The sequence below is a fragment of the Physeter macrocephalus genome, chromosome 20 (genome assembly GCF_002837175.3).
Source record: "Physeter macrocephalus isolate SW-GA chromosome 20, ASM283717v5, whole genome shotgun sequence".
Lineage (NCBI taxonomy): Eukaryota > Metazoa > Chordata > Mammalia > Artiodactyla > Physeteridae > Physeter > Physeter macrocephalus.
The window spans coordinates 77,941,398-77,960,844 of record NC_041233.1 but is presented as its reverse complement, the minus strand read 5'-3'; the positions used below and the strand labels follow the sequence as shown (position 1 = coordinate 77,960,844).

General features: G+C 45.7%; 1 protein-coding gene across 15 annotated transcripts in view; it reads left to right on the top strand.

Annotated features, from left to right (window-relative positions):
* TEX36 (testis expressed 36) overlaps window positions 1–19,447 on the top strand; it is a 50,508-nt gene that overhangs the window by 23,415 nt on the left and 7,646 nt on the right. For 11 of the 15 annotated variants that reach the window (XM_028481703.1, XM_028481693.1, XM_028481699.1 and 8 more), the window contains one exon: window positions 13,359–13,403. The exons of 1 other annotated variant lie outside the window; for it this stretch is intronic. Coding sequence is in view for 1 of the 14 variants with exons in the window: in XM_007124113.4 (XP_007124175.2) it covers window positions 17,753–17,803 (51 nt within the window). In the remaining 13 variants the exon portion in view is untranslated. Of the gene's footprint in view, window positions 1–4,347; window positions 4,368–7,306; window positions 7,735–13,358; window positions 13,404–16,953; window positions 17,804–19,447 lie in introns of those variants that run through there. 3 more of the 15 variants (XM_028481704.2, XM_055081178.1, XM_007124113.4) reach the window with 3 other exon arrangements.

The window sequence follows — 19,447 nt, the reverse complement described above, 5'->3', positions numbered from 1 at the left end:
TGACCCAGCAATCCCACTACTGAGCATATACCCTGAGAAAATCATAATTCAAAAAGAGTCATGTACCACAATGCTGTCCTACAGAGTGAAGTAAGTCAGAAAGAGAAAAACTAATACCGTATGCTAACACATATATATGGAATCTAAAAAAATAATGGTTCTGAAGAACCTAGGGGCAGGACAGGAATAAAGACACAGATGCAGAGAATGGACTTGAGGACACGGGGATGGGGAAGGGTAAGATGGGACGAAGTGAGAAAGTGGCATGGACATATATACACTACCAAATGTAAAATAGCTAGTGGAAAGCAGCCGCATGGCGCAGGGAGATCAGCTTGGTGCTTTGTGACCACTTAGAGGGATGGGATAGGGAGGGTGGGAGGGAGACGCAAGAGTGAGGAGATATGGGGATATATGTATATGTGTAGCTGATTCACTTTGTTATAAAGCAGAAACTAACACACCATTGTAAAGCCGTTATACTCCAATAAAGATGTTAAAAATATTATAATACAAAGACAAGTCATTTGCTTCTGTGCTTCAGTTCCATAATAAAATGAGCATAATGTCAGTATCAGTGTTATTCCAGTAGGTTTTATGCCCACATGATGAACTGAATGCCATGTTTCATCTTTTATAGAAATTGGGGGTGTTCCACTCCCAGGAATCTGATATTCTCACACTAGCACATAAAATATGTATACAAGCATATTTTTAAAATTAACTTTTTACTTGTATCATAGTAATACACATGCATTAAAGGCAGCAAAGTAGAATGATTAAGAGCAGGGATTCTGGAGTCAGCCTGCCCGGGCTGGAGCCCTCTCCACCTTCCTTGATCTGTTTTCTTTCTCCAAAATGTAGAACAGACACCTACCTCATAGTGATATGAGAATTAAATAAGCATATACATAAAGTATTTAAAGCAGGCCTGTAGGAATGTGAACACTGTACTTTTTAAAGTCAAACAGTGCAAAAAGGACTGTAATAAAAAGGAGCAGTCTCTGGCCACATTCCTCCCATCTCCCCCTACCACTTCCAGGTGGTGAATGCTCAGAACTCCTGGCTGTTGCTCCTGTCGGTTACCACTGTAACTCCCAATACTATTCTTATACGAGTATTTCTTTTAATCCATTTAATGCATTTTTAAGTGTGCAGTTCGGTGGCATTAAGCACGTCCACAGTGTTGTGGGGCCATCACCACCATCGAACTCCACAGCTTTTTTACCTTCCCAAACAGAAACTCTGTGCCCATTAAACAGTAGCTCTCCACTCCCCCATCCCCTCAGCCCCTCAGAACCTCTACTTTCTGTCTCTATGAATTTGCCTATTCTAGGTATCTCATAGAAGTGGAATCACAATATTTGTCCTTTTGTGACCGGCTTATCTCACCGAGCATAAAGTCTTCAAAACTCATCCACGGGGCTTCCCTGGTGGCACGGTGTTTGAGAGTCCGCCTGCCGATGCAGGGGACACGGGTTCGTGCCCCGGTCCGGGAAGATCCCACATGCCACGGAGTGGCTGGGCCCATGAGCCATGGCCGCTGGGCCTGCGCGTCCGGAGCCTGTGCTTCGCGACAGGAGACGCCACAACAGTGAGAGGCCCGCGGACCGTAAAAAAAAAAAAAAAAAACTCATCCATGTTGTAGCAGGTGTCAGAACTTCCTTCCTTCTTAAGGTTGAGTAATATTCCATTGTATGTACATGCCATATTTTGTTTATGCATTCATCTGCCTGTGAATTTAGGTTGTTTCCACCTTTTGGCTGCTGCAAATGAACATGGATATCCAAATATCCGTCTGAGCCTCTGCTTTCAGTTGTTTTGGACGGCTATTTCTAGTTTAATCATTTTTTAACATTATCTTTTAATTTCCAGACATGTTAAATCAGACGTGTGAGGACTTAATTACAACAACTCCCTACTTTTCTACACACTCCCCACCCCCACCCTCGCATAGTTTTGGTTAAATAAAAAAACAGTGTTTTGTCTATTGTAACTTTACAAATGTTGTCAGCTGCTGAGCCAGACGTGCTCTAGTCCCTTGTGTATTTTCCGGAATACTTTTTTTTTTTGGAGTTAACAGTGACATCAACTTTACATTTGCTCAGTTTTCTGTGTACTATCATCACTACATTTTCCTTAATGCCCTGCTACATGTTTACTGATAACAGGCTCCACTGGGGCAGGCACAAGAGTTCTTTTTTGTTTTGTTTTGTTTTTCCTCTTTTTGCAGAAGCCCAGTATCCTCCTGCTCCAGTCTGGAGTGGATGTTTCTTTGCACCACTGCATCCTGTGTCTTCCCTTCTTTCTCCTGTTATTTCCCGCATCCCATCTGTGTTGTTCGAAGCACATATTTCAATAGTTTCCTGAGAAAATTTACATGGGATATAAAAATGTTGGGTTCTTGCATGTGCTAAAAATATATTTGTTTTACCCTTACTATTGGGGAAGATAGTTTGGCTGGGAATAGAAACCTGAATTGAAAAATCATTCAGTATAAGGCACCCTTGTTATTGGTTTTAGCTTTCAGTGCTGCTGCTGAGAAATGGTTATGCTACTTGGATTATTTTTTTTTCTGTTTTATTTTGAAAAATTTCAAGCCTACTATTAAAAAAAACCTGAAGAACAGAACTACAAACACCTGAATACTCCACACCTAGCCTCATCATTGTTAACATTTTGCCACATCAGCTTCCTCTGATTTTGTCTTTTTCTCTCCTGGTCAGTTCCATCCATCCACTTATATTTCTATCTCTCTATGCATATATGGAGTTAACAGTGACATCAACTTTACATTTGCTCAGTTTTCTGTGTACTATCATCACTACATTTTCCTTAATGCCCTGCTACATGTTTACTGATAACAGGCTCCACTGGGGCAGGCACAAGAGTTCTTTTTTGTTTTGTTTTGTTTTTCCTCTTTTTGCAGAAGCCCAGTATCCTCCTGCTCCAGTCTGGAGTGGATGTTTCTTTGCACCACTGCATCCTGTGTCTTCCCTTCTTTCTCCTGTTATTTCCCGCATCCCATCTGTGTTGTTCGAAGCACATATTTCAATAGTTTCCTGAGAAAATTTACATGGGATATAAAAATGTTGGGTTCTTGCATGTGCTAAAAATATATTTGTTTTACCCTTACTATTGGGGAAGATAGTTTGGCTGGGAATAGAAACCTGAATTGAAAAATCATTCAGTATAAGGCACCCTTGTTATTGGTTTTAGCTTTCAGTGCTGCTGCTGAGAAATGGTTATGCTACTTGGATTATTTTTTTTTCTGTTTTATTTTGAAAAATTTCAAGCCTACTATTAAAAAAAACCTGAAGAACAGAACTACAAACACCTGAATACTCCACACCTAGCCTCATCATTGTTAACATTTTGCCACATCAGCTTCCTCTGATTTTGTCTTTTTCTCTCCTGGTCAGTTCCATCCATCCACTTATATTTCTATCTCTCTATGCATATATTCACATATATATCTATATGAGTATAATTCCCTTTGTTGAATATTTGGAAGGTACAGGTATTGTGACGCCTCCATCCTAAATACTTCAGCGTAGCTTTCTCAGAACAAGGACATTCACCTATATTTGCATAATATTATTATCATAAAATAAAATCCAATATAGAGTCTGTATTTGAATTCCCCAATGGTCTCATGTCATCCTTTATAGCTGCCTTTCTTCTTTTGCTGATCCAGGATCAAATTGCGGCTGTCATATCACACGTGTTCATTGTAATGGACTCTATCTGTGCCCCGCCCCTGTCTGGAGACCATTCAGTGTGCTCTGGCCAACTTGTGGCTGCCAGAAGCTGTGTCCCTATGCCTAAGGGCTTTTCTCCAGATTAACTGTGATTATTAGCCTTTCACTGAATTGCCCATTTTTAGTCCTGTGCTCCTTCACCTCCACGTCTCATGTCTCACCTGTGGAGGCTCTCAGGTTCATTTTATCTGGAGGATAAGCCTCTGCTCGCCTGCTGGTGATGTCAGAGTGGAGACGGGAGGAGTAGTTGCTTGGCTACATAGGGTGGGAAAGGAGTGAAGGTTTAACCCTTCTGTCTACAAATTTTCAACCAAGCCTCTGTTTTCAGCCCCCGACTTGCCCTGCCCCCACTTTCCACACTATTTGTGTCTCCCAGGTCTGTGTGTGTCACCTGGCTAACTTCCTAGTGGCACCTGAGATGTAGCTGCTGCTCTTTGCTGTATCCGCTACTGTTTCTCCACCTGCTTTGTATATTCCAAAAAAAATCTGCTGAATCTTTCTTTCCTTATTGTCTCTTCTTTAGTTCTCTTCGTTCTTGTGGGTCTACACCTTTGAAAAATTCCTTTCTTGGAGGGATTCCAGAAGGAGAGGAAATAGAAGCATGTGGTAAATTGGCCATGTTGACCCAGAAATTTGTCTGTAACATTTTTAATAGAAAAAAACCTATCATTTATTCAAGAGTATTAAGCACCTGCCATGTACCAGGATGTGGGGGTGAGAGCAAAACCAAAGGTAATTCCTGGGTTTATGAAGCTAGTAGAACACATGACATATTACACACTGTGATGGGAGCTTTGAAGGAAGGTTCAGGTTTCTACACTTACCTGGGCGAACCGACTTGGTCTAGAGGACGTGATGTTTAAAATCTGAAGGATGAATAGGAGTCAGGAGATAAAGGGGTAAGGTGGGCATGGGGCAGAGCAGTGTACTAAGGTCAATGGGAGCAGATTGAGGTCTGTGGAGGGAATGCAGAAAGGGAGGGGAAGATGGTGCGAGATGCAGCCAGAGGCAAGGGCAGGGCCCAGAGCGGCCAGGGGTCTATAGATCCAGGAAAGACTGTCTTTGTGCTCAGCGTAGTGGAGACCTCTGAAGGGGTTTTAAGAGTTGACATGGTTTGATTTACATTTTCAGAGCCCACGGGGTGCAGGATGGCTTGGTGAGGAGGGCAGTGTGGATGTGGGGTCCCTGGAAGGAGGCAGCCCCCCAGTTGAGAAATAGTGTCACTTAAACCAGGCTGTTGGAAGCAGAGTTCAAGAGAGATGTGGATGGATTAGGGAGACATGCCAAGACTCGGGGATGGCTTGGATTTGGGGAGTGGAGGAAAGAACGGTACGAGGATGACACCCAAGTGTTTGGTGTGTGGACCTGGATGGATGGTGGTGCCATTCACAGAGGCCAGAAGCTCTGCAATATAGCTAGATGTTAGAACTATCAGAAACAGAGGCAGAGTTGGAGCAGCTATGGCTTCAACCAACGGGAAGCCAGAAAGTTGAGCAGACTAAGGAGAAAGAATGCGAGTGGTGATTATAGAAGATAGGGTCAGGGTCAAGGTCAAGGAAGTGGTGATCAATGAAAGATCCTCTCATACAATCCCAATCCCAGTTTTAAGAGGACAGGATTAGAGAAGGGGGCTCAGAAGGAAAATTCAAGGATGTTGGGTAAGTCACTCCTTTTATCTTTTTATTTATTTTTATTGGGGTATAGTCGCTTTACAATGTTGTGTTAGTTTCTACTGTACAATGAAGTGAATCAGCTATATGTATACATAGATCCCCTCCCCCTTGGACCTGCCTCCCCCTCTCCCCCCATCTCACCCATCTAGGTCATCACAGAGCACCCAGCTGAGCTCCCTGCACCATACAGCAGGTTCCCACTAGCTATTTATTTTACACACGGCAGTGTATATACGTCAATCCCTATTTCCCATTTCATCCCACCCTCCCTTCCCCCCCACCCTGTGTCCACACATCCGTTCTGTACGTCTGCGTCTCTATTCCTGCCCTGAAAATGGGTTCATCGGTACCATTTTTCTAGATTCCACATGTAAGTGTCTCCTTTTAAAGTGTGACGTCTCCATTTCCGAGGGAAGTTGGTCATCCCAGAGGACCACAAGGAAGAGATGGCTTGGCCTCCAGCACTGAATTATGCAAGTGCGTTGTACCTGATGCCACTTGTCTGGAATGGGGGGCAGGCTAGGCAGAGCCAAGCGGCCTCTACACAAACAGGGGCAGTGGGCTGCAGTCAGATCTAGGGAGGGGCTGTGCTCTGAGCAGGTATTGAGATGCCTCTCTGCTTCAGCCCTCCCAGGCTCTCAGCTCCAGCTCCAACTTCAGCCCCATCCTGTACCACCCTCTGTCCGCCAGGGCTCAGCGGGAAACAGAGCTCGCTCCAGACAGTTTAGTGAAAATGCGTTAATGAAGGCATCGCTCACGGACCCACGTGGGACTACAAGGCTTCGTCCCTACCGCCAGGGGACCAAAGGCATAAGGGAGGGAGTGGTGTTCTGGAGCTCAGTGAAGACTGGAACCGGGGCGGAGGTGGAAGGAAAATAGAAGTTACCAGACAAATTATGCCAGAACAGGAAGGAAGTAGGGAAGAGATATCCCAGGTTTTCCCTCCTTTCTCTCCTCCCGCGTCCTATCGCTCAAACCTGCCAGAAAGCCAGAAGGCAAAGGAGCCCAGGTGATGCTGTTGGCAGGGTCAGCCCTCTGGACAGGTCAGACAAGGATGGAGAATGGACCAGGGAAGGGGGGCAGGTGGAGAACCCCTACCCACATCCCATCCTGAACGGCCGGCAAAGCCGCCCGTGCTCTGCAGTGACCACAGTCCACACAGCTGATGCTGGGAGATGCCTCCGTCTAAGGGTAGCCTCAGCTTGGGACCTGCCCAGACCCCAACGTGCGCCCTGGATCTGGCGGGGAGGCTCGCATACACCCACACTCAGAATGAGCACGGAAACTTCTCCCAAGGCCGAAGGGAAATGGCTTTTGGATTACCCACCGTTTGGCTGGATTGTCTGCACCATTGCCTCCGTCCATTACTGAGGAGAGCCAGGAGGGTCTGGACTGTCCTTGGAGTTCCGGGATGACCTTGTGGAGAGCTGATTACAGTCTGTGTGCGGAAAAAGAAGATGTTTGACTGTCATTTTTTCCCTCTCTCTGGTTCAGCGAAGCTTGATCTTTGGCCTGTGGCTGGATCCCCTATTGAAGAGCCTGTCACTGCTGGTGATTTTTCTTGGAAGACCTCAATTCAGACTGAAGCAAGCCTTTCCATTAGCAAAGCTGTACAGAATCCGGTTTTGCCTTTGAGACTTCCAGGCTCCCCGTGTGGTGCTTGGGGGGCCCCTTCTGCACAGCACTCCTCCTCGCCCTCAACCCACTCACACGCCACCTGGCTGCACCCCCCCCACCTCCAAGTCATAAGAAGAACGGATGCCAACACAGCTGCAGGGGGTCTCACGTCTGAACCAGGAAGAGAATGAGAGACAGAACCCCAGGTCAGGGCCTGGGAGAGCCCTGGAGAAGCCATCTTGGAGAATTAGGATGTCCTCTTGGTGGGCTTTTCTGGTGGCCCGGAGAGCATCTGCCTCTGCCACAGCCTCCTTTACATCCCAAAGCCCCGACTCTATGGAGAGACGTCCAGAGCCTCAGAACGGGTCCTTAGCTGTGGTCCTGCCCATCTCTGATTTCCTAGGCTCCCTCCTCCTGCCCTCACCACCACTGAGTTCCCACCCGTGGGCCTCTTGACAAACTTCATGCACTTTGGGGGACCAGTAACATATAGTCAAAAGAACTAACATTTATTTCCACCTAACTATGTGTCAGGCACTTTTTTGTGTGCATCTGACCTGTATCAACAGCTTCGATCCTTACAATAACCCAAAGCGGTAGGTGCTAGTTTTTTATTTCCATTTTACAGGTGATAAAACTGATGCACAACGAGATTAAGTAACTTGCTCAAGATCACACACCAAGTAAGTGGCGGTGCTGGGGTGCAAGCACCCCATGCTGTGTTCTCACCCACCGGCCAACGCTGCCTCCAGACACCATCCCTGGGTGGGTTTTCCCAGGGTTTTTGCCACTGCTTATACATTTCTAAATGTTGGAAGTTTTGTCCTGCAGAGAAATATCGAGAATATTGAGAAATACAGAGAAATATTGAGGTACTAGCATTCAGGTGGCTTTTGCTTCACTGTACAACTTAGAGAGCACACAGCAGATAATTCAAGATACACTTTTAAAAACTCTGTTTTACTCCACGGGATTGGGTTAGAACAGAGGTTGGCAATTTTTTCAGACCAAAGAGTCCAACTGCGCTAAAATCCAGAAAACATGGTCAACAAAGATGCAGGATGAAAATGCTTATTTTGTTTAACAGAGAAATATGTTACTTTATGTTAATGATATTGATAGGGTGATTAATAATGGAATAAATTAAACATGGAAGTTATCAACTCTGGTCCTTAGGACTGAGCCTTGGCCTTGATCACTTGGCCAGTGCCCTTGGGGCCTGCCTTAACCCCCTGTCAGGTGGAAGTCTGTCAGGTGATCTATTAACTATAAAGATTAATGCTTGTATCAAAGAAATCATGGCAAAAGCTTTTCAGTAGTGGAGAGGAGGGGTATCCCAAATTGACCCGATCTACCTTTTTGGGGTCTGATTCCTGAGGATGTGAAGCACTGAAAGTTTCAGATTGTATTCAGAAGAGCCCGTGAAGACGTTTGAGCGTGTCTTAGCATTCCCGCTTAAAGATCTCAGCGGCTAGAGAGCTTCCAGAGCTGCTGCTGGAACTTGGAACTGCATTATTCCTCATTGATTGACTTCAAGGTCTTACTCTTAAAAGTCTGGGTTAAGGCCAAGGGTCATGCGGCTGCTGACTTGAAGCTTTATATGATTTTACTTTCCATAATGCAAAGCTTATTAAGGTGGATTCCACTAGAGCTGACGGGGGAACTTTGCCTGCCGCCAGGGTGGAATGAAATGCTTCTTTGGAAGTGTGGACGCATTCCTCATTCAGGCCGTGGGCCCTCTAGAGTATGAACCACTGATAATTGACCGTGGTACCTTCAGCACCTAACGCAACGTGGAGGATTGCCTGTAAAACACTTTCCTGGAACACATGTAAATGCATGATTTGACCATAGTCAGTCTAGCCCTCTCTGCTCTAAGCAGACATCACGGATTCTGTATACTTTATAGCTTAATTTACATGCCCTTCTCCTTGTCCGGGCGTGAACTGTTGCAAGACATTGATCATGCATTACTTGCTTTGCTATACCTTCTTTTTAAATTCTTTTAGCTTTGTTTCCTACCACAGTAACAATACATGCTCATTATGGAAATTTGGAAAAGCTCAATGAAGAAAAAAAAGAAATTCAATTAATTCTAAAATTTTGGTGTAACTTTCCACTTTCCATGAATATGTATGTACATTTTTACAAAAGAGGATCATCCTGTAGAAGTATTTACCTTTCTTTTTGACTGTACAATGCAATGTAAACATTTTTCTGTTGTCATTCTTCTATGTTTTTCATGACTGCGTTGGGTTCAACTTTATGTTTCGATTTTTTTTTTCTCTAACAAATAGTATAATGAGCATACTTCAGGATACATCTTTGTGCAAACGTGGGTATTTTCTTGTGGTAAATTTTCAGAAGTAAAATTACTGGATCATAAACATGGATATTTTTAAGGCTTTTGGGGAGCTATTGCAACCAAATCACTCTTTGCTGTCAAGAGTAATTTCTTAATTCTTGGTCCCGATGTCAGTGCCGGCAGCATCTCTGGACAGTGTCTAAAGTGCTCCTGGCTGTCCAGTGGGGTGTATGTTGCCAAGAGCTGACCTTGGTAGATGCGACTTTCTGCTTCAGTGGTCCTTTGTTCCTTACAGATGAACTGGTCTTTAAGGGTTCGATGCTTCCCATGGCTTTTTGTTCAAATGTCTCTTTTAAAATTGATGTTGAATGCAGCCTGCAACTGGAGATCATGTACTGTGTGTTGCTCGATCCCTCAGCTTCCATTCTTGTGGATTTCCCACTGAACCAACCTCATTGATTTCTCCTCAAGGATGGCCTGTAGGTAAGGGCTCTCTTACCTGAGAGTAAAACCTTCGATCTAGAGGCCAACTCTGCGAGGGCTTTGCCATTTGGTACTATTCTACCCACAGGGATTATTTTGCCTTAGACAATGCCCTGCTCTCCGGGGGTGGCCCTGGGGATCTTCCTGGGAAGTGAGTTGAGGTGTTTCAGCAAGGCAGTTTTTAAAAACTGGGGTCTGACTGTTCTCTGCGGCCTTTTCGGATGCCAGCCACAGTAGGCCACAGTAGGAGATGCTCACTGGAATGTTCCCGGGCTGTCCGTGCACAAGTCACAGCTGCTCTGGCCAATGGGAAATGAGAGCTAATTTGCTCTAAGGGTCCTAATTGGCTGATGGTACAGTTCCGTGCCTACTATTTTAAGGCTGTGTTTCTGGCCCCAGCTTGGCAGGCTTGCTTGAGACATCTGGCAACAATGATTAGAATGCCTCTTTTTTTCAAGGAGGCTCACCATCGATTCATCTATGGACTCACAAGGAAAGGCTCATTTAGTAGAGCCAACATGTTTCAAAGAAAAGTATATTTTCATTAACTAGCCTCAAAGCAGTAATTACATGTTCAGAGAACTCAGTAAAAATTTATTTCTAAATATTTGGCAGTGAAATGTTGAAGGCAGCGCGTGAGTACGTGTGAGTGCGTGTGTGTGCGCGCACACACGTGTCTAACATGTTGCATGTGTTTTAAATAAACCCAGCATCTAAAAGGAAGCAGGAAATACAATTGTAGACTTTGAAATTTAACTTTTAGCAACAGGATGTGTTTCTAAATACTGCTAATATATCAAAAGGAAAATGTGTGTTTAAAGGCTTTAAAATTGTTATCAAAGCAATTGTAAAGCAAATGAGGTGGCTTTTATTTTTTATTTTTTTACAATGGTGGTGTCTGAACACTGGAAACCAAATTTCAACCGAGGATCAAAAGCAACGGTGATGTCTTTGCATGAGATGCAGCTGAACTTCTATGCTCTCGCAATCTGATTCGCAGTTTATAATCACAGTTATCACAGAACCATTAAAAGCCTATTAACTTGAATTCCCACAATTCCTTGAGGGCAAGGGCAAAGAGAGAGCAACGTAACTTTGAATGTAAATGTAACACAAGATTCGAACGGAGAGAATCCCTTTTAATTGTGCCAGCGGAAGAAGATGTCGTACGGATGCATCTACCCTAGCAGATGGCTGATGTAAGAATACAACATGAAGTCTTAGGAGGCTCGGGATGTTATGAAAATCATTTCTCTGTGAAGCGACTGGTAAAGTGTCCGCCCGTTCCAGACCTCTTTCTGGGAGGAGGAAGAGGAGGTGACTTGTTAAAATGTGTTAACCGCGCGGTGGGTTGGCTGGACAAACACTATGCGGTGTCTGATCGAATCAGCCTGAAAAGAATCCTCGGCCCCATTCAGTGGGAGCAAAAGCCCAACTACTGCCCAAGCCCTCGTCATGTGAGAAATCTGATTTCATGTTTCTCCACCCTTCAGTGCCTTTGCTGACATTTCCCCTAACAATGCTATTATGTGCTGTACAGCCAGACAGTGCAGTCAATAAGCTGTCCTGAGACTTCAGATAAAACGGAGAGTTCTTATCTCACTGCAAAACAATTACAGACGTCGCGCAGCTGTGAGCTGTGTGCATACCAACATACCAACGATGGTCTGCTCCCAAATTTCTGAGCCCTCCCTGGAGAGATACACGCCTGCACATTAGGATGCTTGCTCTAAATGGTCCACATGCGTGTGCCCCTGGCGAGCTGGACGTGGTCCTTGTCTCACCTTTGTGAAGGAATATTGGAATCACCCAGGGAAGGAAAGCGCTTTCTCTCTTCCATCTCCAGCACTCGTTCTGAAATAACTAATTCCAGTCAATCCGTCCTCACCTCATAGGAGTTCTTCCTGCATGAACTGCCCACATGTACTGCCTAGTTTGATCTTGTTCCCACAATGGAGAAAGCAAATGGCTTGGCCCAGAGGGAGCGGGTTATGGACTAGGTACTTAATTAGGCGCACAGCCCTGATGGGGTCATTCTCCCACCGTCAAAACGACTGGACCATGGCATGGCGGAACCGTGAATTTGGTTGACTGTCATTTGCCTGAGCCACCGTTGAATCAATGGGGTAGGAATCTAAATGAAACGTTAAGACAACCACACTGCAGCCTGTTTATATAACTGTGCAAAGAAAGAGCATGTGTCTCAGGGTCCTCTGGGGGAAAACCTTCCCTACTTCCCTACTTCCATATCAGGCACACTGAGGTCGGTGTTATGCCTTCTAGAAAGTTTTTAAGCGCCAAAGGGAAAACCTCCTAGGTAAATAGGATGTAAACTCTTTTAGCCTCCTACTTGAGTTTCCAAATCTTTAAAAGTCTAAAAGGACAGTGATCCTTGTGCAAGAATTAGGCTGCAATTCTTCTCTGTAGGTACAAGGTCAAATGGGCCCACGGGTGCCCTGAATCCTCTGTCTTTTCACAGAAAGACCGAGAAAGTCTCAAGCACCGACCAGGGCCTTGAGATTCTCCAGGGTGGTGCTTCTCAAACTTTCTGTGCACACAGATCGTCTTGTTAAAATGCAGCTTCGGATTCTGTAGGTCTGGGCATGGGCCTGAGACTCTGCATTTCTAATAAACTCCCAAGTGGTGTTTGGGTTGCTGGTCCAGGGACCACACCTGGAGCAGTGAGGCCTTGGTGGTGGGAAGGTTCCTTACCTCACAGCCAACTTAGAAGGAAGTAGGGGAAAAAAGACCTTGCGAAGGCAACATCGCAAGCCTTGATGCTGTGTACATTTCCTATATGCCTTTTCGAGGCACCCCCGGTGGACAGAAAACCTGGAATGTGAAGAAGTAGCAAGCAAGAAAGGACAGGTTGGTGGTCACCCACACGATTAACTGAATTGATGAACCTCGGATTGCGCTCGAGCTGGAGAAATTGGGGTCTAACATCAGGACTCAGCCCGCGTCTGTCATTTATGACTTTGTCTTCTTATTATCTTTGTAACAAGGCTCTTTTATTAGCTCACAGTTTGCTGCCAAGGTGATGAAATCGCCGTTATGTTTTATGGTACACGGGAAGAGGAGAGAGGAGATCTTAAAAGACCTACAGATCTCTTCTTCGTTGAGGGACCTCACCTTCTCTCTCTTCTCCCCGCGTGGGATGGAGATGAACTTACCATCACGTTCCAAGACACTGTTCATTTCCTCTTCAGCTGAAAAATATATATTTATTTGGCTGTTTTGCTTTATGATTGTGGAGGCTGGCATTTTCCATTCCAGTGCTCTCCGTCCTGAACCACACTTGTAATTACTGCTGTCTTTTATTCTGTGTCTTCGGAGGACTGTCCCATTCAAACTGCGAGAGGACAAAAGCTGCTGTCTTTCCAGGGGGTGGAAACAATAGTATCGAGTCTTCACGTAAACCTCAACAAACAGGGAAACACAGAAGTGAAAATAGGAATAACAAACGCATCCAGTGGAGAAATGGAAATCAAACTAAATATTTCCTCCTGTCTGTTTCAGAATTTGGAGAACGAATAAACTCGGCACGCCTGCTGCATCTTAAGGGTGAGTCTTATTTCTAAGGAGATTTCTCTAAAAAAGCAAAAGTTCTCAGCTGGTGTGTTGTTGTTACCTGTTCCTCAAGTCTCTGTCTGCTACCGACATTGGCCAGCTGGTCGAGGTCACAAAGGGCAAGGTGCCTGTCCACAGCTCTTGGATGGCCTGGAGGCCCTGAGTGGCCCACCTTCTGCTTTTCCCTCTATCATCTCCACCCTGCGCGGTCCTCTGACCTCCTTTTGGTTCCGGAGTGAGTCAAGCTTCACCCAATATCAGGGCCTCTGACGGGCTCTCCATCCACCTGGCACATGCTCCCCTCAGTTCATTGAAGTCATTCTTCATTTCTTCATCACCTTCCCGGTCACCCTTCAGATTCATGCAGGTCCCACGGTCACATGGTCTCGAGCACCCAGTACCTCTCATAACCATAACCAATTATCTGTGTGGTAATGTCTGTCTCTCCACAAGAGAGCCAGCTTCGTGAGGACAGCGACAGTATTTACTGTGACCTTCACTGTGTCCAGTACAATTTGCTAGATTGCAGCAATTTTATGAGTGACCAATTCTCCGAGTTATCAATGAACCAAAAGCTTCTCTAGACACGATCTGAAAAGTTTATAGCAGCTCACGTTTCAGCACGGTTATCAGAAATTGTCATTACCCGGGCAACGTCGCACATCCTTACCGACTCATGCGTGTGTCAGCAGAGTCAAGCGTTTTTATAAATGTTACTGTTTCTACCTTTCAACTGAACAGACTTCCAGGTTGGTCAAGTTCTCCTTCTTGTCTTTCAATTCGTCTTACTTGTCTTGATCCAGGAATTGTTTTCTTGAGCGGAAGGGAGAGAGATGCAGTTAATTTTCCAGAGAGTTTGCAACGTAGGGTAAAACAAACAAACAAAAAACGTGCTTCACGTGACAGATGCCTGGGTACTTTTCAAGATGATGTGCAAATGGCTTGTGCGTCCATCGTAATTTCCATGAGTTCCGTACGAATCATGAACCATAATAAAAACGTACAATTGAGTCACCTCAATTCTGTTGCTATTTGCAGAAAGAATCCGGATAGTTTACCTTGCAGGGTGAAAAGAAAATGTGTTTTATAATTCAGATGCCTGAGAATTTCTCAGACGCTCAACATTTTACGTGCAGATGGCTCGGCTTTTCCCATATGCAGCTTAAGTCGTCCGGGATTTGTGGACGTGAAGGTGGAGGTAAAACTTCCGGTGGCATGGTGAGCTGCAGCGTGCCTGTGTGTGTGCAGGTCTGAGAGCTGTGCGGGCAGCACACCTGGGCACGTGGCCGATGCGTGTGTGAACACACACCCGTGGTTCCACCACTTTCTCTCCCACCAAAGACAGCAAATTGCTAATCGAAACAAGGAATGGCACAGTGCGCTGAAAACACGTGGACGAGATAGGCACAGCTGCTTTTCATAAGGTCCCTAACACTTCGGATGTAAAAGATCTAAAAGTCAAAGTACACAACAGCTGTCATTTCGAAAAATACATTGGGCGGAACAATTAGATACAAATGTTGTAGATAACTCACTGAAAATAATTTTTAGTTAATCAATAATAGGGGGTCCCAGTCATCTGATGTATTGGCAAATCCATGATTTACTACTTATGAAAAATTGATTTCGGTGATTGTCTTACCACTGTTTGAACACAGTGCTGGCACATAGTGGGTGTTCCGTCAGTATTTGTTGAATGAACACGCCCATGTCTCAGCACTGCCTTCACAGCTACCTTTTTTTTTTTTTTTTTTTTTTTTTTTGTGGTATGCAGGCCTCTCACCACTGTGGCCTCTCCCATTACGGAGCACAGGCAACACGCCCATGTCTCAGCACTGCCTTCACAGCTACCTTTTTTTTTTTTTTTTTTTTTTTTTGTGGTATGCAGGCCTCTCACCACTGTGGCCTCTCCCGTTACGGAGCACAGGCTCCGGACGCGCAGGCTCAGCGCCCACGGCCCACGGGCCCAGCCGCTCCACGGCATGCGGGACCCTCCCGGACGGGGGCACGAACCTGCGTCCCCTGCATCGGCAGGCGGACTCTCGACCACTGCGCCACCAGGGAAGCCCCACAGCTACCTTTAACAGGCTGTGTTGCATCGCTGCGTTCCGAGCAGGGCCCAGTTCGTGCAAAGACCCAAAGCAGGATGGAGCTCGACCCTGCGGTGTTCTCAGCCCCAGGGATCTTAGTACCCTGAGTGCTACAGGACTTGTTTTCAGAATGGGTCTCCAAGTTCAGCTCAGTAATTCAAACCTCTGAAAAGAATAACATCAACAATGAACAACCCCACCCCAATCTGCAGCTAGGAAATCCTAGCTGAAGAAAAATTGAATTTCATTTTTCCTGGCCGGGTTTTCTTTATTCGCTTTTGATTTTCTTGGACAAATTTTTTAGAATTTTAAACAATTGTTCTAAAGGGGAAAATTGGAATACACCTTAACCAGTGATTGTATACCTCGTTTAATAGAGCATAAGACTAAATACAGAGGAGATGCAGAATATTTTAGAAACGAGATTTTAGATCTAAAGGATTTTCTGCTCCGTCGGTGGAGACAAAGGGAATGTCTGTGAAATACTATGGCTTGGAAATGGCACCGTTTCTAGGTTTTTAGTCTCAGTCTTCGGCTCCCTCCCTCCTTATTGCTTTACTTTCAGTCTCTTGATGTGGGAGAAGCAGCATCCTGCACTCATCCTTCCCCTGCATTTGTGCAGAGCTCCCTGGCATGACATCTACTGGGAAGGGAGGGCCACCGGAGGAGCACGTGATGGCAGTCATTTGACCCCTGGCCTGCCAGAGCTCACAGTGGGGAGGGATCATGGCGAAGAGGCCCAGTTTCATGCAGATTAAAGAAAGGGAGTTAAAAGCAATCCTAGAAAATTCACTGCCCAATAATTTAATGTGGTCAGGGAAGTGCAGTGAAACGAATCCTGTTTGATGCTGGCATTGAAATTGGCCTCAGTACATCTGGGTGCTCCTTTGGACTTTGCTACAAATTAGCTATGTGACTCTGGGTGAGTCTCTCCACCTCCCTGAGACTCCCTTTCCTCGTCTGTAAGTGGAGATGGTTACTAACACCTGCTCAGTTTCCGTCGGTGTTCCACCTCAGGCATCTCATCCAGGAACACACCTCTCTGGGCCGTCGGTGCTGGCCAGAGGAGAGGTCCCATATCGCTAACATGACAACTCTTGTTAGGACACCCTCGTCGATGATTAGGGGAAGAGGGGCTTGAGGACGCAATTTCTTAGCAAAAAAAAAGAGTTGGACAGATTCTCCCATTGGTGTTTACTCTTATTTTCACATGGAGTAGCCAAGAGAATTGTCAAGACACAGAATTTAAAAAAGGAAGGAAGGAAAGAAATGAAGGAAGGGAGGAAGGAAGGAAGGAAGGAAGGAAGGAAGGAAGGATAAAAAAGGAAGGAAGGAAAGAAATGAAGGAAGGGAGGAAGGAAGGAAGGAAGGAAGGGAGGGAGGGAGGAAGGGAGGGAGGGAGGGAGGGGAAAGAAAAGCAGAAATCACGTAAGCGAGTAGAAGTGAGGCAGGACTTGAGTGTCCCGGCCCCAAGAGGAAGGCCAGCTCTCAGGAGCCACCTCTGCAGCTTGGGGGACGCCAGGTGGCCCTCGAAAGGCTTGCGAGCCCTGGAGCTGTCCCGTGACCCGGCGCCCCCTCCACTGGGTACGTGGCTCTGTTTCCTCATCTGTAAACCCCAAAGGTTCATGGAGAAAAAGTAAAAGACGTGAAAGCGCTCAGCACAGCCCCTGGTATTTAGTAACTACTCGTGATTGCTGCTGCCTCACGGCCTCAGCGGCGTGCAGTAAGGGGAGTCACAGTGAGTGAGCTGGGACACGCAGGCAGCCAGGAAAGGAGCACGTGGGGAGGCCTGAGTCCTGGCTGGGTGTAGACAAGGCGGAGTCAACTCACTTCTCTGAAAACTACGAGGTTGGAATAGACGGTTACCATGAGGATAGTCCACTCAGAAGTCGTCAGAGCATTTGGAGGGTGCAGAGTTCACCATTGTCTCAAGACTGCCTGGTCCACACCTGTGTGATCTGTGTGTATGGCTTCCTCACCTGGGACCTGGAGGCTTACACGCTGGGGAGCGGCAGCTGCAAGGGACCCGAGGCAGGAGCCCTTGAGGGGCTCGGAAGACCCGCATTCCTCCCCCATTGTGATGGGCGGGCTCTGACGCTATGACAACAGGGACCACTCCCGGACTCCTCCTCCTGGTAGAGGCTGAGAATTAAAGGTCAGGAACAAGGAGGAGTGGCTTCCCAGGTGTAGAAGTCATGAGGCGATGGAGGGATAAGAGAGCCAACCTCAGCCCCCTTCAGCTTCCTGCAGAAAATGGCCAAAGGGAGACACTTCAACCCACCTTTAGACAAGGATGGAAGATGGGTAAGAAGGATGATGCCCTCTCTCATCTTTCTCAGGCCACGTGGGTGTGGTCAGGACACAGAACTGAGCTCGGATCCCACTTCTGCTACTGACCATAGTGTGACGTCTGACAAATCACTTCACCCAGCCTCAGTTCCTTCATCTGTGAAATGGGAATCTCATAGTATCCTTGGGAGGATCAAATGAAATTAGTCTGAGTATAAAACGCTCAGCAGGCTGGCAGCTTGTGACTGTTCACTAAGCAGTAATTGGTGTGTGCTCTGCTTTTTCTCTTTTCTATAACATCTATCTTCTGACATACTATATAATTTATTATATAAACTCCATGAGGCTGGTTATCTTTGTCTTTTTTTCCCCCACTGGTTGTATCAGAGAAAATTGTGGTACTAGCCTCTTTTAGGGCAGTAATACATAGAAAATTTTTTTTTAATTTGTTTGTTTAAAAGGAAAAAGAAAAATGGAAAACATCTTGGAAAATTGGGGCCTGAAGGCTTTAAAAACCCTAAGCAACTTAGTCTTTCTAAATCTCAGTCTCTTTGTCTGTTAAATGGGAGCGTAATGTACTAAGGTCGGAGGCCATGGTGGGGATTAATGAGATAATTCATACAAAGGTGCTTAGTGTAATGCACTGGAAACACAGTAACCACTCAATACTTGCTAACTATTATATAGATAATATATAATACACGTATATATGTAATATATATATGTATATATGTCCACCATGCAGAACCCACAGATACTGAAAGGCAACTAAGGGACCTGAGCATCCTCGGATTTTGGTACCCACAGGGTGGGATGCGGGGAGCCAATCCCCCACAGATTCCAAGGGATATATATTTATACTGATATTCTTTCTTGTATACCCTGCTCCATTTCACAGATTTAAAGTAATGAATGGAAAATATTCACAATAAAGTAGTAAAGTATATAAAAATAAGAATTCAGAACCAGTTTAAATATACTTTAAGAGGCTGAGACTGGGAAAATATGTCACATAGATATGCAGGCCATATGGCCTAAACAGTAGCTATTTGGACATAATATTTGACTCTGAGTTTCCTGGCAGCCAAAGTAAAATGGGAAATAACGTGAACTATATACACTAATTGGTTAGGAAGAGACAACGTAAGCTTCTCAGACTAAATAGCTTGGCCTCTTTTTATCACCTACAGTATCAGTTAGGGCTGTGTTTGACTGAATATTATAAAAAGCTGACTATGGTATCTTATCCAGACAGGGGTCTGTGTTTCTCTAGTAACAATCAGTCCAGAGGGAGGCAGTTCGGGGCTGGTACAGATGCCCTAGGGCGTTGTCAAAGGCCCAGGTTCTTTTCAGCCTCCTGTCCTGTCATCCTTAGTGCAGTGTGTCAACTCAGGCAGGTAAATGAGAGGAAAGTCAACGGATAAACAGATGGAAGGCACCTGTCAGCTAAGTCTGCCCCTTTTTCTGGGGGAAACAATCTCTTTCCCATGAGCCCCACCCACAGACTTCTACTTTCATTTCAACTGCTCACATGGCCAATTTAGCTGCAAGGGAGTTTGGGGGGGTATTTTTTTTTTTTTTGCGGTACGCGGGCCTCTCACTGTTGTGGCCTCTCCCGTTGCGGAGCACAGGCTCCGGACGCGCAGGCTCAGCGGCCAC